The sequence below is a fragment of the Hyla sarda genome, chromosome 10 (assembly GCF_029499605.1).
Source record: "Hyla sarda isolate aHylSar1 chromosome 10, aHylSar1.hap1, whole genome shotgun sequence".
Classification (NCBI taxonomy): Eukaryota; Metazoa; Chordata; class Amphibia; order Anura; family Hylidae; genus Hyla; species Hyla sarda.
Genome location: NC_079198.1, coordinates 23,297,947 through 23,317,958, shown reverse-complemented (window position 1 = coordinate 23,317,958; position 20,012 = coordinate 23,297,947). Strand labels below are relative to the sequence as shown.

Sequence of the window (20,012 nt, the reverse complement as noted above, 5' to 3'; positions counted from 1 at the left end):
GGTCAAATTTTTTCATACCCGCATGGTGGCAAGGGATATGCAAGCTTCCTGCCCGTTTCTTTTTTCTTAACGTGACGTCACCCTGATACTGTCTATAAATAGCAGCTGCATCACGTATGACAAGTCAATTCTGAAACTGACAGAATAACAACACTTGTGGCCCAACTGTGTTAATAGGCCATAAAGCATATCTTGGGCAGTGTCTTTATGGCGGAGCAACCGGTGATTTAGTGCTCCTTTATGGCGCCATAATAAAATGATTACATTGTGCTTTAGAAGCAGGTGTTATACGGCCAAGGGAACCATGAAAACCAGAGACGGCTCTCACCAACCATCTGTGTTCCTCAAAGGTGAAGGGATGCTATAGAGATAGAATATTGCCCCGTCATCAAACCCAGAAAGGAATTGTTCCTCTTTTGACTTATCTAGGAATTTGACATAACACATTTATTGGGACTGTTCAAGTGAACAGCGAAAAGTATGACTATAACAGGAAATTATAGTACTATACATATATAATGTCCCAGTACAGAATATACTCCTGTACAGTTCTTGGGCCCTGTCAGGTTGAGTCCCTCATTGTCCTAGGGGCTCTCCTGCAGCGTCTCCCCCAAAGTATTAAAGGGGTAGTCCAGTGGTGAAAAACGTATCCCCTATACTAAGGATAGGGGATAAGTTTGAGATCGCAGGGGGTTCCACCGCTGGGGCCAGATAGTGGGTGTCGACCTCCGGACGAAGCGGCGGCCGACACGCCCCCTCAATACATCTCCTCTATGGCAGAGCCGGAGATTGCGGAAGGCAGCGCTTCGCTTCTGCCATAGAGTTGTATTGAGGGGGCGTGTCGGCAGCTGCTTCGTGTGGAGGTCGACAAGCCCCCTTCCCGCGGGCTGTCTGGGCTCCGTACCGGAGATCGCAGGGGGCCCCAGCGGTCGGACCCCCCTGCGATCTCAAACTTATCCCCTATCCTTAGGATAGGGGATAAGTTGATCACCACTGGGTTCACCACTGGTGAAGTCTACTCCTTTAAGTCTAATGTTATGTATAGTGTTGTAAATGTAGTGCATAATGTTATGTATAGGTATATAAAGTATAAAGGACCATTAAGGACCTTTATTAACATTATGCACTACATTTACAACACTATACATAACATTAGACTTAATACTATGGGGGAGATGCTGCAGGAGAGCCCCTAGGACAATGAGGGAGGTATCACCTGTTATGTTCACATGATGTGTTATGTTACCCAGTTGACCACCTGACCTGCAGCTTGACCTATGGGCTTCTTGCTCAGCCCCCTTTATAAGAGGGGGAGCCATTACAATCTCTCTTTTACATCATCACTCCTGCTGAGGTACAGCAAAGCATAGACATCCCAGATCCTGTGTCCAGTACCTGGAGGCCATAGAGCCTGCACACCAGCCACATTGTCAGTAAGTCATCTCATCTATGTCTGCTGTCTCTACCAAAGTCAAGTCACTAGTCAAGCCAATTATAGTCAGAGTGGCTGTATTGAAGTCTGACCAAAAAGTACTGCAAGTCCCAGCAAGCTGCAAGGCCCTTTCCGTGTTACTGGTCGACTCTTTAGGATTCTGGCCTAGCTGTAAAGACTTTAACAACTGTCGAACCTCAGTAATGCTACCGATAACCCTTACCTGGTCTTGGACTATTATTGCCCTGCCTAACCTTGGGATAGCGGTGCTACCGTTCGGGTGGTTACCGGAAAAACCACTCTGGCATCACGAACATTAGGGGTTAATAACACCTTGACCCTGGGCTATGCCATCTGCCCCATCCACCTACCCCCTTCACACCCCGTGGTCACACCACAACTTTGGCATCACCACACATCTAATATATCTAAAGCAGGGCTCTAGTCCTGCAGGAACGCATGGGAACTGAGTTCCTGCACTTTTTCCTCAACACTGTTCTCATTAGTAGGAGTCCTGGAGGACCAGCCCTTGAGTGGAAGAGTTCCCACACTTTTTTTTCCCAGGACTTGACCCCTTGATCTAAAGTATTCATGGCCAACATTTTTTCTGAGAAATTTTAACTGAATTCATAGAAAAATCTGATTTAGGGCTTGTTCACACGAGTGTATATCATTGCGAACCTGCCGCTGAGGAGAATTTGCCGAAGACCCTTTTAACTCCAAAATCCGTCTGCAGAGAGCCCGCCCACATTCAAACTCGCAGGAGGAAACACGCTGCAAGTTTGCCATTAAATCCACTCGTGTGAATGAGCCCATAAGGTAGGGTCACACGCAGCGTATTTGAGGATCTCCAGTGCTCCTATAGAAAAGAATCTGTGGAGAGAAAGAAAAAGGAGACCGACGGACGGCGCCTCGTGTATTACACAGGGATAAAAGACTGGTGAGTGGGGGGCAACCCCGCGGAACTTATAGATGGCTGCTCACCTGATGGTAGTAATAAATGCCCATGTAACCCAGAAATGGGGTGCTAGAAGTCTGAGCCGCTGCTGAGCCAGAGGGTCACAGGAGAAGACTGAGTCGTCCTAGAGTAGATAATGGAAGTAGGCAGGAAAATGACTCTTGAAGTAAGCGCTGCTAGCTCTTAGTAGGAAGGATGAGGCAAAGCCAGAAATACTGGAGAAGTCCTCAGCAGGACATTTTATTGTACAGAAAATAAAAAACACATAAGATGACGCGTTTCGGGAGCATCCTGATCTAAGGAAGGGAGGGATCCTCCCGAAACGCGTCATCTTCTCCGTTTTTTATTTTCTGTACAATAAAATGTCCTGCTGAGGACTTCTCCAGTATTTCTGGCTTTGCCTCATCCTTCCTACTAAGAGCTAGCAGCGCCTACTTCAAGGGTCATTTTCTTGCCTACTTCCATTATAGAAAAGAATGGATGATATGGCATGTGCAACTACAGGATGTGTGAAGAGCCAGGGCCCTGTTCTGGAGATCACCAGGGTCCCAGTGGTCAGACCTTGCGCTATCAGACACCAATCCCATATCCTGTGGATAGGGTATAATGTTTTTTTGCCTGGACAACCCCTTTAACATCATTGGGCTAGCCTTAGTGTGGACCATAACTGTTTGAGTGACATCTGACTCTGAAAGCCCCTGATGGTGGGCAAAATTAAGGCGCTGTACAGCAATGTTTCGCCTATATTGTTTATATAGGCACAGCAGTATGTCCATACGACATCATCCCATTAACTTTAATGGGAATGACTGCACTACCAAGCACTTGCTATTTGGTATTCAAGTGGTTGTGCCATGGGGATGAAATGACCAAGCTACGGCTCCTTCATTGTTCTAACTGTTCTAGGAGGTCTGACCCCAATTGTACACTGATGGTCTATACAATGGGTAGATCATAAAGGTAAAAGGGAACATGTAAAGCTAAAAACACAGTCCATGTTGCAGGGCGCATGTTATAGAGCAGCAGAAACTGATTTAAATTAATACATAATTTTGTAGGAAAAGATAAGCATAATGTGTCATTTGATTATGTTGTTTAATGAGTCCAGTAGGCGGTCCTACTCATTGATTGACAGCTTTACATACAAAGCTGTTTAGGACTGCCCACTAGACACCTAAACTCAGAAAGAGCAGGGATTTAGATTAAAAGGGTAATCCGCTACTCAGTGATGGGAACAAACTGTTCCGAATGCTGGAGCTGGTGCGGGGAGATTGTGATGTCATAGCCCCGCCCCCTCATGATGTCATAGCCCCACCCCCTCAATGCAAGTCTATGGGAGGGGGCGTGACATTTGTCATGCCCCCTCCCATAGACTTGCATTGAGGGGACGGGCTATGACATCACAATCTGCCAGCTCCAGCGTTCGGAACAGTTTGTTCCAAACGCTGAGCAGCAGAGTACCCCTTTAATCTGTATTGACCCTCTAAAAGTCTTGCTTTGATGAGTCTGATAAAGACACATACAATTGCCTATGTGTTGCTGAATATCTGGGAGTATCTTTGCCATTATATGCTATTATAGCCATAGCCATGGTCGACCACGTTTTTGCCTGCGGTCGGGAAACCGCATACGGCCGAAAACGCAGCCGACCGGAGGCTGCGGTTCCCTCCGGTCGGCTCATAAACATACATTAAATACGGTTCCCGAATACGGCTAAGTGCGGGCGCCGCGATTAAGCCCCGCCCACCCCTCCTCCCAGCCGTATACGGGAACCGTAGTTACAAACCGTAGTGTGAACCAAGCCTTAAATGTGTGTTGGTAATCTCAATGTTATAACCCAAATAGATAGGAAAAGTGCATGCGCAGGGTGGCACGGGTGCTGGAGTTTGCAGCACGCCCGGCCTGTGTTACCTGCCATCTTCCGTAATAGAAAGCGATGATCAATGTACAGCGGCAGCGCGGAACTGAGTCCGGCTCACTGTATAGATCTCACTGGCAAGTGTAGAGAAGCGAGTGTCCTGCGGCTAATGGCGGCGTCCTCGTGTAGTGTGGTCTCTTCTGAGGTCGTGACACACTAGGAAGTGGTTCAAATAGCCGGGGACTGCAGCGCTTGTCAATGAAGTTCGTCAATGGTGCAGGTGGCACAGTCAGACTGTTAGTGTGCATTCACACTGCAGAATCTAAGCTCACTGAATTCAGAAAGCAGAGATTCCGTCTGGTGGCCGCCAAAGAAAATACTGCCGCGGGGCACTGTGCCGTCACCATTGACGGCTATGCAGTGCTCGCGGAATCCGTGCAAAGAATGAACATGTTCTTTCTTTGCGCGGAACAAATTCAGCTGCGGAATTGTCCACCGCTGAAATTCCGCAGTGTTAAATTCACACTGCGGAATTCCGCCCGTGGAATTCCGTGGGAATTCCATGGTGTAAACATACCCTCACAGTCTGTGGGCAAGGCCAGACATGTTTCGGGAAGACCCCTTTATCAATGGCAGTATAGTGTTGGTGATGTAAATGTGGTCTTATATAGGGTGCCACGTTTAATTGGCATCTGGGTTTTTTTTTTTTTTTTTGGAAAAAGAAAAGAGGAAAAGGTGGCATCTGGACTGTGTATAGGAAAAAGAAGGAAACTAAGGATAATGGATTAAACAATTGTTTTGAAAACTATAACTGAATTAAATAGATAAATAAGTCACATATATTAAAACATAGGCACAATGGCTGTTGACATAGTAAATAAATATATAATGCATAATATAGGGAAGTACCAGCTAAGTCTAATAGTTGTGTGATGATAAATTAATATGTGGTATGAGAATTGGATGTGTGGTATAGAGACAGATGATCAGCAAATGGGGTGTGTTAAAAATAAAATGAAAATAAAAATAAAATGAAAATAAAATTAAAAACAACAATAAAAATACAAATAAAATAAAGATAAAAATACAAATAGAAATGAGTACCTGGTAATAAGTACATGGAATAGAGTATAAATGGAGAAAAGAAATAAAATTCATGTAAATAAAAATACAACTATATATATATATATAAATAAATGAATGAAAAAATCGTGAGAAGGATGGCTAAAGAAATCCTAAAATTTAAATTTTTGAGTTAAAGGACAGCTGCAGTGGTACACATTTATATATTCCCGTGCCTCAAAAATAAACAAAATAAACTCATACATACCGTCCTACGAGCCCCCGTGGGTCCGGCAAAGGCCTCACGGTCCGGCAGTGCTGATATCATTCCACTTCCTGGGGACGGGGACGCCGCAGAGCCGTCGGCGTATCACCGGTCTAGCAATGTCCCGCCCCGGCTGGTGATGAGCTGAGCCCACTGTCATGTAAGGAGCTCTGGCCGCTTCTTACATGACAGTGGGCTCAGCCTATCACCAGCCGGGGCGGGACATCGCTACGGCCGGTGATACGCCGACGGCTCTCGGCGTCCCAAGGAAGTGGAATGACGTCAGCACTGCCGGACCGTGAGGCCTGTGCTGGACCAACGGGGGCTCGTAGGAAGGTATGTATGAGTTTATTTTGTTTATTTTTGGGGCCCGGGCACAGGCATATATAAATGTTTACCACTGCAGTTGTCCTTTAAGGCCTCTGGGTTTTAACGATTCAAATTCTTGGACATCTTTGACACGAAATCTCCCCCCCCTCCAATCTTTCTTAATGTGTTGTATGCCAAAAAAAATGAATCCTGATGGGTCTTTTTGATGGTACTTGGCAAAGTGGGCAGAAAGGAGATGTTGGTCGTTACCTTTATTGACATTATATATATGTTCAGATCTTGTTTTGAGTGGTCTTTTTGTGCGCCCTATATACTGTCGGTTGCATTCGCACTGTAGGATGTATATAACCTGTTTGGTGTTGCAGGTGATGAGATCATTGATCTCCCTCTTGAAGTTGTTAGCTGTTGAATATAGTAATGCTGGCGAAATGTGTAATTTTGCAATTCGGGCAAAATTACACATTTTGCAAACCTTTAGTAGTTAGCCAGGTGTCATTTTTAGATTTCTGTGAATTGTGTACTGTCAGTGCAATTGCGAGGCCCAGATTCGGAGCTTTCGTGTAAATAATTTTCTGAATCGGAGGTATTATGGAATTAAAGGAGATGTCCGGCACAGACATTTTCTAATCCGTCCTGCCCGGGCTGCAAAAAAAGACAAAACAAACTATCACTTACCTCCATATGTTCTCCCGGAGCTCCGCAATAGCTGATCAGTCGGTCGGGCTGTTTACTTCCTACTTCCTTTAGCCCAGTACGTCACACGGCGCTTCAGCCTATCACCGGCCGAGGCGGGACATCGCTGCGGCCGGTGATAGGCTGAAGCGCTGTGTGACGTACCGGGCTAAAGGAAGTAGGAAGCAGACAGCCCGGCTGACCGATCAGCTGTAGTGGAGCTCCGTAAGTGAAAGTTTGTTTTGTCTTATTTTGCAGCCCGGGCAGGAGATCTCCTTTTAATGATTTTGTCTTTTTGTAAATGAAACCAGTTTTATTATTATTATTGCTTCTACTTTTTTGTGGTCGTTACTGAAAGGTAGGATGAGTCTTATTGTATAGTCTTCTTGTTGTTTGTTTATGGGACAGCTTGTGAAATAAGATGTTCTATCTTGTAGTGCTGTTTTTGTTGGTGCTGTCTGTAAGATTTTTTTTGGATACCCTCGTTCTTGGAATTTGGCTGTTAGTTCTTCTGTTTCTATCTGGAATTGTGTGATACCTGTGCAGTTACGTTTAATCCTTCTAAATTGGTCGGCTGGAATGTTGGGAAGCCATCTTGGTAGATGGCAGCTGGAAAATAATATAAAGCTGTTTTTTGCGGTTGGTTTGTCGTATGTCCTACAGACAGGTGTACCAGATGTGCTTAATACGAGGTCTAAAAATTCAATTTGTGAATAGTTAGTGGATGCTGTGAATTTGAGGTTGCAAGTGTTTGAATTGAGATTGTGAATGAATGATAATAAATCTGTAACTGACTTGTCCCAAACCAAAATTATATCGTCTATATAGCGCCGCTATAGGACCACGACCTGCGCCCAGGTGAGGAGTACACATGCATAATTTGCCAAAAATGAATGGAAGGAGTGATTTCAATGACTAAATTCTTTAATTGGAGATTAAAGATAATATTGTGAGTCAATGCTACTCCCCAGCATTGATGTGAGAACACAGCGCCTCGTATTTTATGACGGCTATTAGTGTATTTTATTTTTAGTGAAAGGCTTTTTCTCTTTACAGTCCTTCTCGCCCTAATCTTAATGGTTCACTTCTAAGTATTTTACTCAGAAATTAAAAAGTCCCCGCTGAAGCAATTCTCCATTAAGGAATAATAAACCTTTTACTCAGACTGCAGGTTTACTGTCCGGCACAATAAAACCCCATGACATACAAATTAAAAGCATTAAATAGCGTCTGCTAATTGAATGTAATGAGTTAGTATTGGAGCCAGTCAAGCCTACATGTTTACATCAATAGGTTGTGTTTTTGTAGCCATTTCTATAAAGTGGCCAATTATTTTCGCTGGGCACATTTCATAATGCATGTTAGGGATATGTTTTTTTTTTATTTATTTTTTTGCTATTTTGGTAACAAAAAAACATTCTGGACATCATATCCCCAATCTAGAAACATAGGCGTATGGTAAAAACAGTACATTATTGTGAGATAACGGAGTTTACACTGCTAGAACCTGAATCGTTTTTTTGTGGTTTTTAAATTTAAAGCTTCATTTCTAAAGGTGGCCATACACATAAGATAATTTTTGGCTGGGTGCTTGGTCTGCTATGTTGATCCCAATTCCTGACGTACACTCGCCTGCTTATTGAGCATATGTTCCATATGAGAAGGATGAAAACCACTGCCAAGCTCCTCTAGCGGTGGCTTGTCTCCCAGAAAGCGAACTTATAGGGCAGTTGAAATCCCAATGGGAGGCCATCATATATGCTAGATGCTGAGCCAATCCCACCGAAATCGGTGAGTTTGGCCAACACATATACAGTGGTCCTTCAACATACGATGGTAATCCGTTCCAAATGGACCATCGTTTGTTGAAAACATCGTATGTTGAGGGATCCGTGCAATGTAAAGTATAGGACAGTGGTCTACAACCTGCGAACCTCCAGATTTTGCAAAACTACAACACCCACCATGCCCGAACAGCCAACAGCTGTCCGAGCATGCTAGGTGTTGTAGTTTTGCAACATCTGGAGGTCCGCAGGTTGAAGACTACTGGTAGAGGAAGTTGTACTCACCTGTCGCCGCCACTCCGGACCGTCACCGCTGCCCGGGATGTCGCCTTCCATCGCTGTTGCCGCGTCCCCGGGGTGTCCCCGACACTCCAGCAAGACCTCTGCTTCCCCGGTATCCTCGCTCTCCGTTGCCGCTCTCCATCGCCGCCATCACGTCGCTACGCACACCGATCCTATTGGATGACGGGACGGCGTGCGCAGCGACGTGATGACGATGAGGGAGAGCGCCGGCTGTGAAGGGGATCCCGAAGACAGGTAAGTGATCGTCAGCGGACCACACTGCGCACCGTAATCGGCTATCCGGTGGCAGCTGAAGCAGTCTGCACTGCCGGATAGCCGTTTATGCGATGGCCCCGACATACAAAAGCATCGTATGTTGATGCTGCCTTCAACATGCAATGGCCTCTGAGAGGCCATCGCATGTTGAAACGATCGTATGTCGGGGCCATCGTAAGTCGGGGGGTCACTGTATAATGTGCATGGCTGATTTGAAGTGAAATTCCCAACATTATGCAAACTGCATAAAACAGCTGCATTTAGTGGCCACGACCAGACTAGAGGGGGTCAGTGGGCCCTCATTCTAGAGAGGAGTGCAGGTCCCAGAGGTGGGTCTCGCATCTATCAGATATTTACAGCAAGATCAATGCAACATGCAGAACTATTCTTGGTGTCTAAATGATGGGCTCCAAGATCCTAGGGGACTCTATGATAAGTCAATGGACTCTGTTGGATGGATGGGATCAGTCTTAGCATTGTGGCATGTATTATGAATTACAGCCACGACAGAAATGTGAACATGGCCTAACATTTTAATAGTTTTTCGAACAAGCCAGTGTATCTGGTACCACCAGCCATTGCAGACATTCTAAAATCACTTTGACCACATGACTAACATATAGCGGGAACAGTTTAGATATCTAAATATCTCTTATAAATTATCATTTGAAATTCAAATTGGGTTTGTGGTAAGCCTCGGGGGGTGTAGGGTAGCTGGGGTGTTGCTGAGCAGGTATTAGGGCTTTAGTAACCCTTGTCACTCGTGACGCCAGGGTGAGGGTTAAATGCTGAAGTAATGCTGGGCCTATCGCCACCCTTCCCAAGAGCGATAGGTGAGTGCAGAATAACGGATTGTCCACAACCAGTGCTTAGCTGAAAACTTGTTGAAACTTTACTGAAGATTTTCTTTAACATGCAGTAACCGGTAACAGTCCAGATAACAAAGTCTATATACAACTGAGCAGCAATTGACAGTGGTTGGGACCGGGTAAGTTCTCGTAAGTTTAGGAGGATTTTGTAGCATAGATCCACTGGATTTAGGGGTAGGTTTAGGTCCAGTGATCTTGCGGAGTGAGAGGGGACTTGAAAGAACTCACAGTCTTTAGCGTAGGCCGAGGCCGCAAGGCTTTGGCCTAGTAATTGTCTTTGAAAGTTGCGGAGGTCCTACCTCATCCAGTGTCAGCAACCCAAGAGAGTGATTATTTTCTGCAGCTCCCTTATATGGGCAGGGGCTGAGCGATTTTGGATTGGTCCATAACAGCTGTCACTCACCGTTACATGGCATTGTGGGTGAACACCTGACACAAGAACCACCGAAGGTCCTTCAACAAACCATAGAGTTCTGAACACCGAGTCACATGACCTAAGGTCCTGCAACGCTAAAAGGTAGGCATTTAAATATACATATTTACACTGATATTTATATGAATATTAGCTAACTAAGGGGTGACAAGGGGCTAAATAGAAAAGAGGGACCCCACCGTTCCTAGGAACTCTGACTTTGGGGACCTCTACCAAGGTAAGGTATGCAATACGGTACTGGGACACCACAGGTTCTTAATGGTTCTCATGTTATTTTACCATTGGGGTATTGCCGAGATTTATCAAAATCTGTCCAGAGGAAAAGTTGCCTAGTTGCCCATAGCAACCAATCAGATCGCTTCTTTCATTTTTAACAAGGCCTCTGCAAAATGAAAGAAGAAATCTGATAGGTTGCTATGGACAACTGGACAACTTTTTCTTTGTATAGGTTTTGATAAATCTCCCCATGGAGTTTACCCTGCAGATTTAACGTGTGGAATTTATGTGAAGAAGAAAACCATACTGTCTACATTAAAAGCAAAATGTTGTAGAAAAAATCTACATGGAAATTGACCTGCAGTGTAGATGTCAAATCCACCGCAAATATATGTTGCACATTTCGGTAGCTGGAGATTTTCCATGTGAGGCCTTAGGGCCCATACACAATACCGAAATTTTGCTCGGAATTATTCCAAGTGAAATTCCCATGTTTCCAATAGGATTCTGCTACGCTACGCACACTTCAAGAGTTCCATAGTTGAACTTTCGATGCGGATCTGGATTGCCCACGAAAGACATGTTCACTCTTAGGCTGGAATATGCCCGAAACTGCATTGCAGTCAATGGGATGGTGCTTTATGGCCACATAGCCATTAAGAGTTGATTCAGACAGATTCTGCTGCAAGCGCATACTACAGAAATATCTGCAGAATTTCTGTAGTGTAAATGTTTCCTTACTAAAAGTGGTCAATACAGCCCGTGGTCAAGAGTGGCTCGGATTCTGTAAGAGAGCAGTCATGCTTTCTTTAAAGGGGTACTCCAGTGGAATTTTTTTTTTTTTTTTAAATCAACTGGTGCCACAAAGTTAAACAGATTTGTATATTACTTCTATTTAAAAATCTTAATCCTTACAGTACTTATCAGGATGTTGTATTTCTTTCTGGAGTTCTTTTCAGTCTGACCACAGTGCCCTCTGCTGACACCTCTGTCCATGTCAGGAACTGTCCAGAGCAGGAGAGGTTTGCTATGGGGATTTGCTTGTACTCTTGACAGTTCCTGACATGGACAGAGGTGTCAGCAGAGAGCACTGTGGCGAGACAGAAAAGAATGCCAGAAGGAAATACAACTCCCTGTGCAGCATACAACAGCTGATAAGTACTGGAAGGATTACGATTTTTAAATAGAAGTAATCTACAAATCTAGAAGAAGAAAGCAGGTAAGTGCCAGCAGATAAGAAACTTCACCTTTATTTTCATTACCTTAAAAGCAGAGACATGGAAAGACTTCAATAAGACACATGAATAAAATCCTTGGAAAAAGCACCAAGCATGACGCGTTTCAGGTCATGTGACCTTTCATCAGATGCATCATGCATCAGTTTCTTATCCGCTGGAATTTACATGCTTTCTTCTTCTAAACTTGGAGGATCATCTTGCCGTGCGGTGACCAGGTGAGCTGACTGTCTGTCTTTGTGCTAATCTACAAATCTGTTTAACTTTGTGGTGCCAGTTCATTTAAAAAAAACAAAAAAATAGTTTTTCACTGGAGTTCCCCTTTAAAGGACATATACCATACCCAAAAACGCATCCCTTATCTGCAGGATAGGGGATAAGTTATAGATTGCGGGGTGTCCGAACGCTTCACTTTGTGTGGGAATCAACATGCTCCATTCTTGGGAAGAGTCGGGGGCCCCATACAGGAGATCGCAGGGGGTCCCAGTGGTGGAACCTTCCCCCCCCAATCTTATAGGGTATAACTTTTTGGGCATGATACTTCTCCTTTAATATACTAACAATATAGTAGCGTCAATGTTGTCTTATGCCAAAACACCTAAAATAACTATTTAGAAATTGCAGTTAATTTTACATCGGTGACTAAGTGCCTGAAGACCTTGCTCGCAGAGGATGGCATAATAGCAGGAAACAATACCCAGAAGCCACTAGTTTCAGTCACCTTGGTAACCGAGGTTGACAGAATTTGAGAAAAACCTTGGGAAATAAAAAAAACAAACCAAAAAAACAAAAGGAGATAAAAAAGCGGCACAGATTTTCGAGCCTTTACGAGGAGGAACACACTGGAACCCTTGTGTAGCCTTGTGATCCGGTTTGGCCTGACTTTCCGTTCCCAATCAATTATGTAAGATCTCTTCAGCTTTTACTGTAACTGGGACATCGCATGTGAGATGGAAAATGATTCAACGCCAATGAAAGGGAGATGCTGCCCTTTAGCTGACTGAGCATATTAATCCCGCACAACAAAGCCTTACACCGCTAAACCCTCTGACAGGGATAAAGCGCACAGGGCGATTAAAACATATTACCGGGGTTTCTCAAGCTAAGAACTCAATTGCAGGTACTTCAACATAGCAACTTTGTGCTCTCACACTCTTGACTTTCTATTCGTTGTGTCTGACGGCGCAACGTCACCGCCATTCACTTCTGTAGAGGAGCTTACGATTTAACGTCTAACAGATATACACACGTTTGCACTTGGGCGCCTATCGCCCATCAACAGGTCTTAAAGGGGTATTCCAGTGAAAACCTTTTTTCTTTTAAATCAACTGGTGCCAGAAAGTTAAACATATTTGTAAATTACTTCTATTAAAAAATCTCAATCCTTCCAGTACTTATTAGCTGCTGAATGCTAACGAGGAAATTCCTTTCTTTTTGGAACACTGATGACATCACGAGCACAGTGCTCTCTGCTGACATCACTGTCCATTTTAGCAGCCGTGCATAGCATATGTATGCTAAGGGCAGCATGGTGGCTCAGTGATTAGCATTGCTGCCTTGCAGTCCTGTGGCCTTGGGTTCAAATCCCACTAAGGACGACAATGAATAAAGAGTTGTTATTATTATTATTATAATGACGTCAGCAAAGAGCACTGTGCTCGTGATGTCATCAGAGAGAATTCCTAAAAGAAAATAATTTCCTCTGTAGTATTCAGCAGCTTATAAGTACAGGAAGGATTAAGATTATAAGTACAGGAAGGATTAAGATTTTTTAATGGAAGTAATTTACAAATCTGTTTAACTTTCTGGCATCAGTTGATTTAAAAGAAAAAAGCTTTTCACCGGAGTACCCCTTTAAAGCCTACTAACAACACACACTCAAAAAGTCAATATATACAACCGCTATGCTACCATGCGATCAATGATGCTAAAGCAGTCATCTCAAACTGCCAATGGCTGTCTGGGCATGCTGGGAGTTGGAGTTTTGCAACACCTGGAGGGCCATAGTTTGAGACCACTGTATTAAAGTGAAAAACGGGGCATTTAAAGGGGTTGTCCGCTGCCCTGCCTTTCGGAGCTCCGCTCGCAGCGTCCGGAAGTTCATTACTCCGAACGCTGTGTGCGGGCTTCCGTGTTCGAGGCCGCCCCCTCGTGATGTCAGGCCCGCCCCCTCAACGAAAGACTTTCGTTCAGGGGGCAGGCGTGATGTCACGAGGGGGCGGCCTCGAACACGGAAGCACGCACACAGCGTTCGGAGTAATGAACTTCCGGATGCTGCGAGCGGTGCTCCGGAAGGCAGGGCAGCGGACAACCCCTTTAAGGTATGACTGTATCAATTTCCCCCCTAACTTAAAGGGGTTGAAAATGTATACAGGAACTGTGGTATGAATGCAGCCTAACTGTTATTAAAGGGGTACTCCCCTGGAAAACATTTATTTTTAAATCAACTGGTGGCAGAAAGTTATACAGATTTGTAAATTATTTCTATAAAAAAAATAAAAAATCTTAATCCTTCCAGTACTTATCAGCTGCTAAATGTGCCACAGGAAGTTCTTTTCATTTTGAATTTCTTTACCTTTCTGCCTGACCACAGTGCTCTCTGTTGACACCTCTGTCCATTTTAGGAACTGTTCAGTACAGAGAGGTTTGCTATGGGGATTTGCTCCTACTCTGGACAGTTTCTAAAATGGAGAGAGGTGTCAGCAGAGAGCACTGTGGTCAGACAGAAAGGAAATTCAAAAAGAAAAGAACTTCCTGTGGAGCATTTAGCGGCTGATAAGTACTGGAAGGATTAAGATTTTTTAATGGAAGTAATTCACAAATCTGTTTAACTTTCTGCCACCAGTTGCTTTAAAAAGAAATGTTTTCCAGGGGAGTACCCTTTTAATAACAGTTAGGCTACATTCACACCACAGTTCACGTATACATTTTCAACATGAAAACTTATGGAACCATATTGAAAACCGTATGCATTGACTCTCCATTGAAAACCGTATGCTAAATGATGCATTCGGTTGTGTACTTTTTGCGCCTTTTACGGTTTTGTCCCATTTCTTTCCTGTACCCGAAACCATAGCCTACTGCTGTTTTTAGTCCAGGTGAAAATCCGTATTGAAACCGTATACGGTTCCTTGAACATGGGAGTCAATGAGAACTGCAGAAAACCGTATGTGCGTACGGTTCCATCCGGTTTGCAAAATACGTTTTTTGAGTTTTTTTTTTAAACGGGTGCAACCGGACATAATTTTTCAAAACGTATACGGGTTAATATTTGTACACACGTTTTGATACAGTTTAGTCTGGTTTTGAGGAATCCGTTTTTAATCAAAAACCGTATACGGGAACTGTATAGCAAAAATGTGGTGTGAATGTAGCCTTATTTGGTTTCTTTATGGCAAATCCTTATGCTAACGATATATTTGTTATTGTTGGCCCCTTGTAAAGCTCAGTAAAAATAAGGCTAAATAAGGTCAAACAGCACTGTTTAACCCTGCTATGGTCTGGTGGTCAACAATGACTATACGTTCTCCAATTTGAAGAGCATTTCAAACAGCTCTTGTATCTCAGCAAACTATATTACTTCCTCTGTAGGAACAAGTAGGTCATCGGTGACCCACCACAGATGATCAAATACACTAAATCCATTATTATCTTCCCAAATCTTAATTCTTACCCAATTAAATTTTTTTTTTGGTTTAATGGTTACATCAATGATTTGGACCAAATTGGCCTTCACCTGACTAAAAGAATGTAGTAACTCTCTCCTAAATCTAGTACTTCATTATGAGAGTCAAAAAGTTCTACCGTGATCAACGCATGAAGCCCTTCTAAGTTCTCCTTTTGTCAGCTATCCTAGGTATAACACCATGGGGAAAGGCTATAAAAAAAAAAAAGTTAAAAAACAATCTATCACTTACCACAAATGGAACAATCATGGTCCCCAACTCCTTAAACGGTCCCCTGAATCCCGGGCCTGATGCTCTTTCCTCGCCCTTAGCTCTTGCACAGCTCGTCTGTTTTGGAAGCCCACCAAGGCCAGGGTGATTTCTGCGTTCCATTGGCTGCGTTCCCTGCAGCGAAAGTCTATCTCCTGTCCTTCCATGGTGACCAGGGTAAAGTAGACGCGTTCTCCCTTCCTCTCCACGCACTCTAACTTGGCCAAAGAATCAAATTTTAGAATTTTGGCCTTGCCTTTCTTTCGAGAGTCCGTGTACAGAAGTAGACCATCGGCGGTCAGGACACATCTTCTTTTCTTCCATAGCTGAAGGAAGCTGTCGCTCCTCTTTTCCAGGTCCCCTTCCTTGATGGCTGTAGTAGACGCCATGATGGACTGGTTCATTGGTCGCCAATTTTGAGTAGTCTTTATTGTCGTCGGTGATCTTGGCTAGGGATTGGACCGGTTTTAGGCCTTCAAGTGGATATATCTCCCAGCCATAACTTAGTCCGCTATAATTGTATCTGCGGATTTGGAATCGTGAGGCTTTCTTGTACAGAGGACTTCTTTCTCAATGAAGAACTTCTTTAGGACATGACAGACGATTCTCGCAGACTTCCATAGAGACTTTACTGCTGGGAATCCCTCGTTTTTCCAAACCTTTACCTCTCCTAAGAGGGTGGCAGCAGTCGGTTGCATGCAAAAGACTTCCACCGACAATATCATAGGGCAGCAGCAACTTGACAGCGCGGAACTGCAGGAAATGTAATATCCAGCTCTTCCTTAGGTGATTAGAGCCGAACAAACTAAGGAACTGTTTGCAGAGGGAGACAGCTTTGTGCTTGTAGGATGGATTTATGGCTCTCTCTCCTCCTCATTCATGCCCCAGGCTTCTGGGTGGGACCGAATGCTCGATAGGTAGACGCTGTAAGTTCTTCCTAGTCACTCAGACAAATGCAGCTGCAAGGAACACTGCCCAGCCTAATAGGATGACTGTAGTTATTCACTGACTGAGAGATATAGCTGGCTCCTCCTCACTGGTAGGCAGCTAAAACACTGCAGAAAAATACCGAGTGGATTAACTCTATAACAAAGGCAGTCTGGGCATAGGACACCGAAATAGGTCAATGTTCGGGGAATTCTAAGTGGAAGAGATGGCGGGGATGTAGAAATAGAGCACAAGCCTCCGATGAGTCTAAACTCTTTTTAATGACTCCGGATTAACGTGAGTGGAGAGATGAACAGTCATGTCCCTGCTGAAGTTTATTGGAGTACTTGGAAATGGAACGGTCATGCCTGGTATTAAAGGGGTACTCCGGTGGGGAAAAAAAAAAATTCATATCAACTGGCTCCAGAAAGTTAAACAGATTTGTAAATGAAAACTGGTGATTAGGCAAGAAAGGAGAGGGCACACAAGAGGTAATATCACCTTAGTACTGCAGCACGGTATCGGTTACCTGAATACAAGTCTCCTGCGGGGTGCATATACAAAAGGATGAAGTATCCAAATAATACAATGAAGATAGTGAGTATGCACTCACTACTCAGCGGAGACCGGCCGGTAAAGCAGTCCGGTAGGCGGGTAGCTGGATCACAGCATCAGCGCAGGTGTAATGGTGCTCAGAGGCTACGCCTCTGAGCGCCATTACACCTGCGCTGATACTGTGATCCAGCTACCCGCCAACTGGCCTGCTTTACCGACTGATCTCCGCTGAGTGGTGAGTGCATACTCACTATCTTCATTGTAAGATTTGTAAATGACTTCTTTTTGAAAATCTTAATCCTTCTAGTATTTATCAGCTGCTGTATACTACAGAGGAAGTTGTATTTCTTTCTGGAATTCTTTTCAGTCTGACCACAGTGCTCTCTGCTGACACCTTTGTCCATGTCAGGAACTTGTCCAGAGTAGGAGCAAATCCCCAGAGCAAAGCTCTCCTGCTCTGGACAGCTCCTGACATGGACAGAGGTGTCAGCACAGAGCACTGTGGTCAGACTGAAAAGAACTCCAGAAAGAAATACAACTTCCTCTGTAGTATACAGCAGCTGATAAGTACTGGAATTAAGTACTGGATTAAGATAATTAAATAGAAGTAATTTACAGATCTGTCAAACTTTGTGGTCCCAGTTGGTTTAAAAAAATTTGTTTTCCACCGGAGTACCCCTTTAAATGGGCACTGTCATGAACTTTTTTTTTGATATGTTGTAGTACATATGTACTACAACATATCTCTAATACATTTTCATTATTTTTTTTTAAAATTAAAATGCTTTAATTAACGTTTGAAAACGTCTCCCTCCTAGTGGCCGGCTGCAGGCTGGCGTGACGTCACGCCTGAATTCGGACTGATGCCGGCCGGGCATCGGTCCTAATTCATTCAGCCTGCACTCGCTCCCTGCCTCTCAATCAGACAGGCAGGGAGCGAGCGCATTGGCTCCCTGGCCGGCCGGCCACTCCTCTTGCACATGACGCCGCCGCTGCTGCTGCCCCTGCACGCCGGACTGTCTGGCAGTATGTATGGATCTGTTTTAGGGGAGTGCGGGGGTTGGGGAAGAGCGGGGTTCAGCATTATAACACATGGGGGGGATTGGAGAACAGACGGAGAGAACGGGGTAACGCCGCGCCGTGCTCATGGCCCTAACTAATTGTTTTCTGCACAGGGTGCCTCCAGCTGTTTCAACACTACAACTCCCAGCTTGCCCTGACAGCCAATAGATGTTCCAGAAACGTCCACTTTCTTAGTTGTATGACTTGTTTTTAAAGGGGTTATCCAGGAAAACACCTTTTTTATATATCAACTGGCTCCAGAAAGTTAAATTAAAGATTTGTAAATGATTTCTATTAAAAAAAATCTTAATCCTTTCAGTACTTATGAGCTGCTGAAGTTGAGTTGTTCTTTTCTGTCTAAGTGCTTTCTTATGACATGTGTCTCAGGAACTGTCCAGAGTAGAAGCAAATCCCCATAGCAAACCTCTTCTACTCTGTGCAGTTCCCGAGACAAGCAGAGATGTCAGCAGAGAGCACTGTTGTCAGACAGAAAAGAACTCAACTTCAGCAGCTGATAATTATTGAAAAGAATTAAGATTTTTTACTAGAAGTCATTTACAAATCTGTTTAACTTTCTGGAGCCGGTTGATATAAAAAAAAAATTAAAAAAATAAAAGTTTTTTCCTGGAATACCCCTTTAATAATTTTGTCTTATTTTACAAGTGTGAAGGACTTCAAAGAACATCATTACTTCCTTCTATGGTTAACCCTCTAAAAATAATAGATTTGTTCCCAGGCTTCCCACATAATCCCACATCAAAGAGATGGAACTCTTTTATTTGAAGGAATATTCATTTCCATTGCCATTTAGTAAATTACCACATACCTGGAAATTAATTTCGTGTTTTATCCTACAACATTTCAAGGCCAGAAGACTTTCGGAGAACCAGGGTTGTGTCACCACAAGGAAAGTTTAAATATTTACCAATGCTCCACCTATAATGTTTAATTAACCATCTATGGAGAACAAAGAAGAAGAGGTTCCCAAGATGTTAATGGGCTATTTCCTGTGACCTGGAGACCAGGACAGACTGGAATCACTTCAATTTTTTTATATAATTTTTTTTATATATCAACTGGCTCCAGAGAGTTAAACAGATTTGTAAATTACTTCTATTAAAAAAATCTTAATCCTTACAGTACTTATGAGCTGCTGAAGTTGAGTTGTTCTTTTCTGTCTAAGTGCTCTCTGATGACACCTGTCTCGGGAACTGTCCAGAGTAGAAGCAAATCCCCATAGCAAACCTCTTCTACCCTCTGCAGTTCCCGAGACAAGCAGAGATGTCAGCAGAGAGCACTGTTGCCAGACAGAAAAGAACAACTCAACTTCAGCAGCTGATAATTATTGGAAGGAGTAAGAATTTTTAATAGAAATAATTTACAAATCTGTTTAACTTTCTGGAGCCAGTTGATATGTATATATATATATATATACATATATATATATATATATATATAAAAGTTTTTTCCTGGAATACCCCTTTAACCCCTTAAGGACACAGGGCGTATCCATACGCCCCCGTTTCCAAGTCCTTAAGGACCGAGGGCGTATGGATACGCCCTGCGCATTTCCGGCCCCAGCCGCTAGCCGGAGGGGAGCCGGATGCTTGCTGAAATCGTTCAGCAGGCAACCCGGCATATCGCCCAGGGGGGTCATTATGTCCCCCCATGTCGGCGATGGCCGCAGATCGCTGGACAATTCAGTCCAGCGATCTGCGGCGGATTCCGAGTCAATCGGGTCTCCAGTGACCTGGTGACCCGGAATTACTGGCTGATCGGGGCCGTCAGAGACAGCCCCAAACAGCCATTGCCAGCAGGGGTGAGGTGGCACTGGTGCCACCTCACGATCGCCCTGATTCGT

General features: G+C 44.0%; 1 protein-coding gene across 1 annotated transcript in view; it reads right to left on the bottom strand.

Moving 5' to 3' along the window:
• LOC130294342 (pleckstrin homology-like domain family A member 2) overlaps positions 1-16,662 on the bottom strand; it is a 30,662-nt gene extending 14,000 nt beyond the window's left edge. The window contains exon 1 of the mRNA XM_056543981.1: positions 15,590-16,662. Within this exon, the coding sequence (XP_056399956.1) occupies positions 15,604-16,011 (408 nt within the window). The 5' untranslated portion in view covers positions 16,012-16,662 and the 3' untranslated portion in view covers positions 15,590-15,603. The remainder of the gene's footprint in view (positions 1-15,589) is intronic.
• Positions 16,663-20,012: the final 3,350 nt, after the last annotated feature.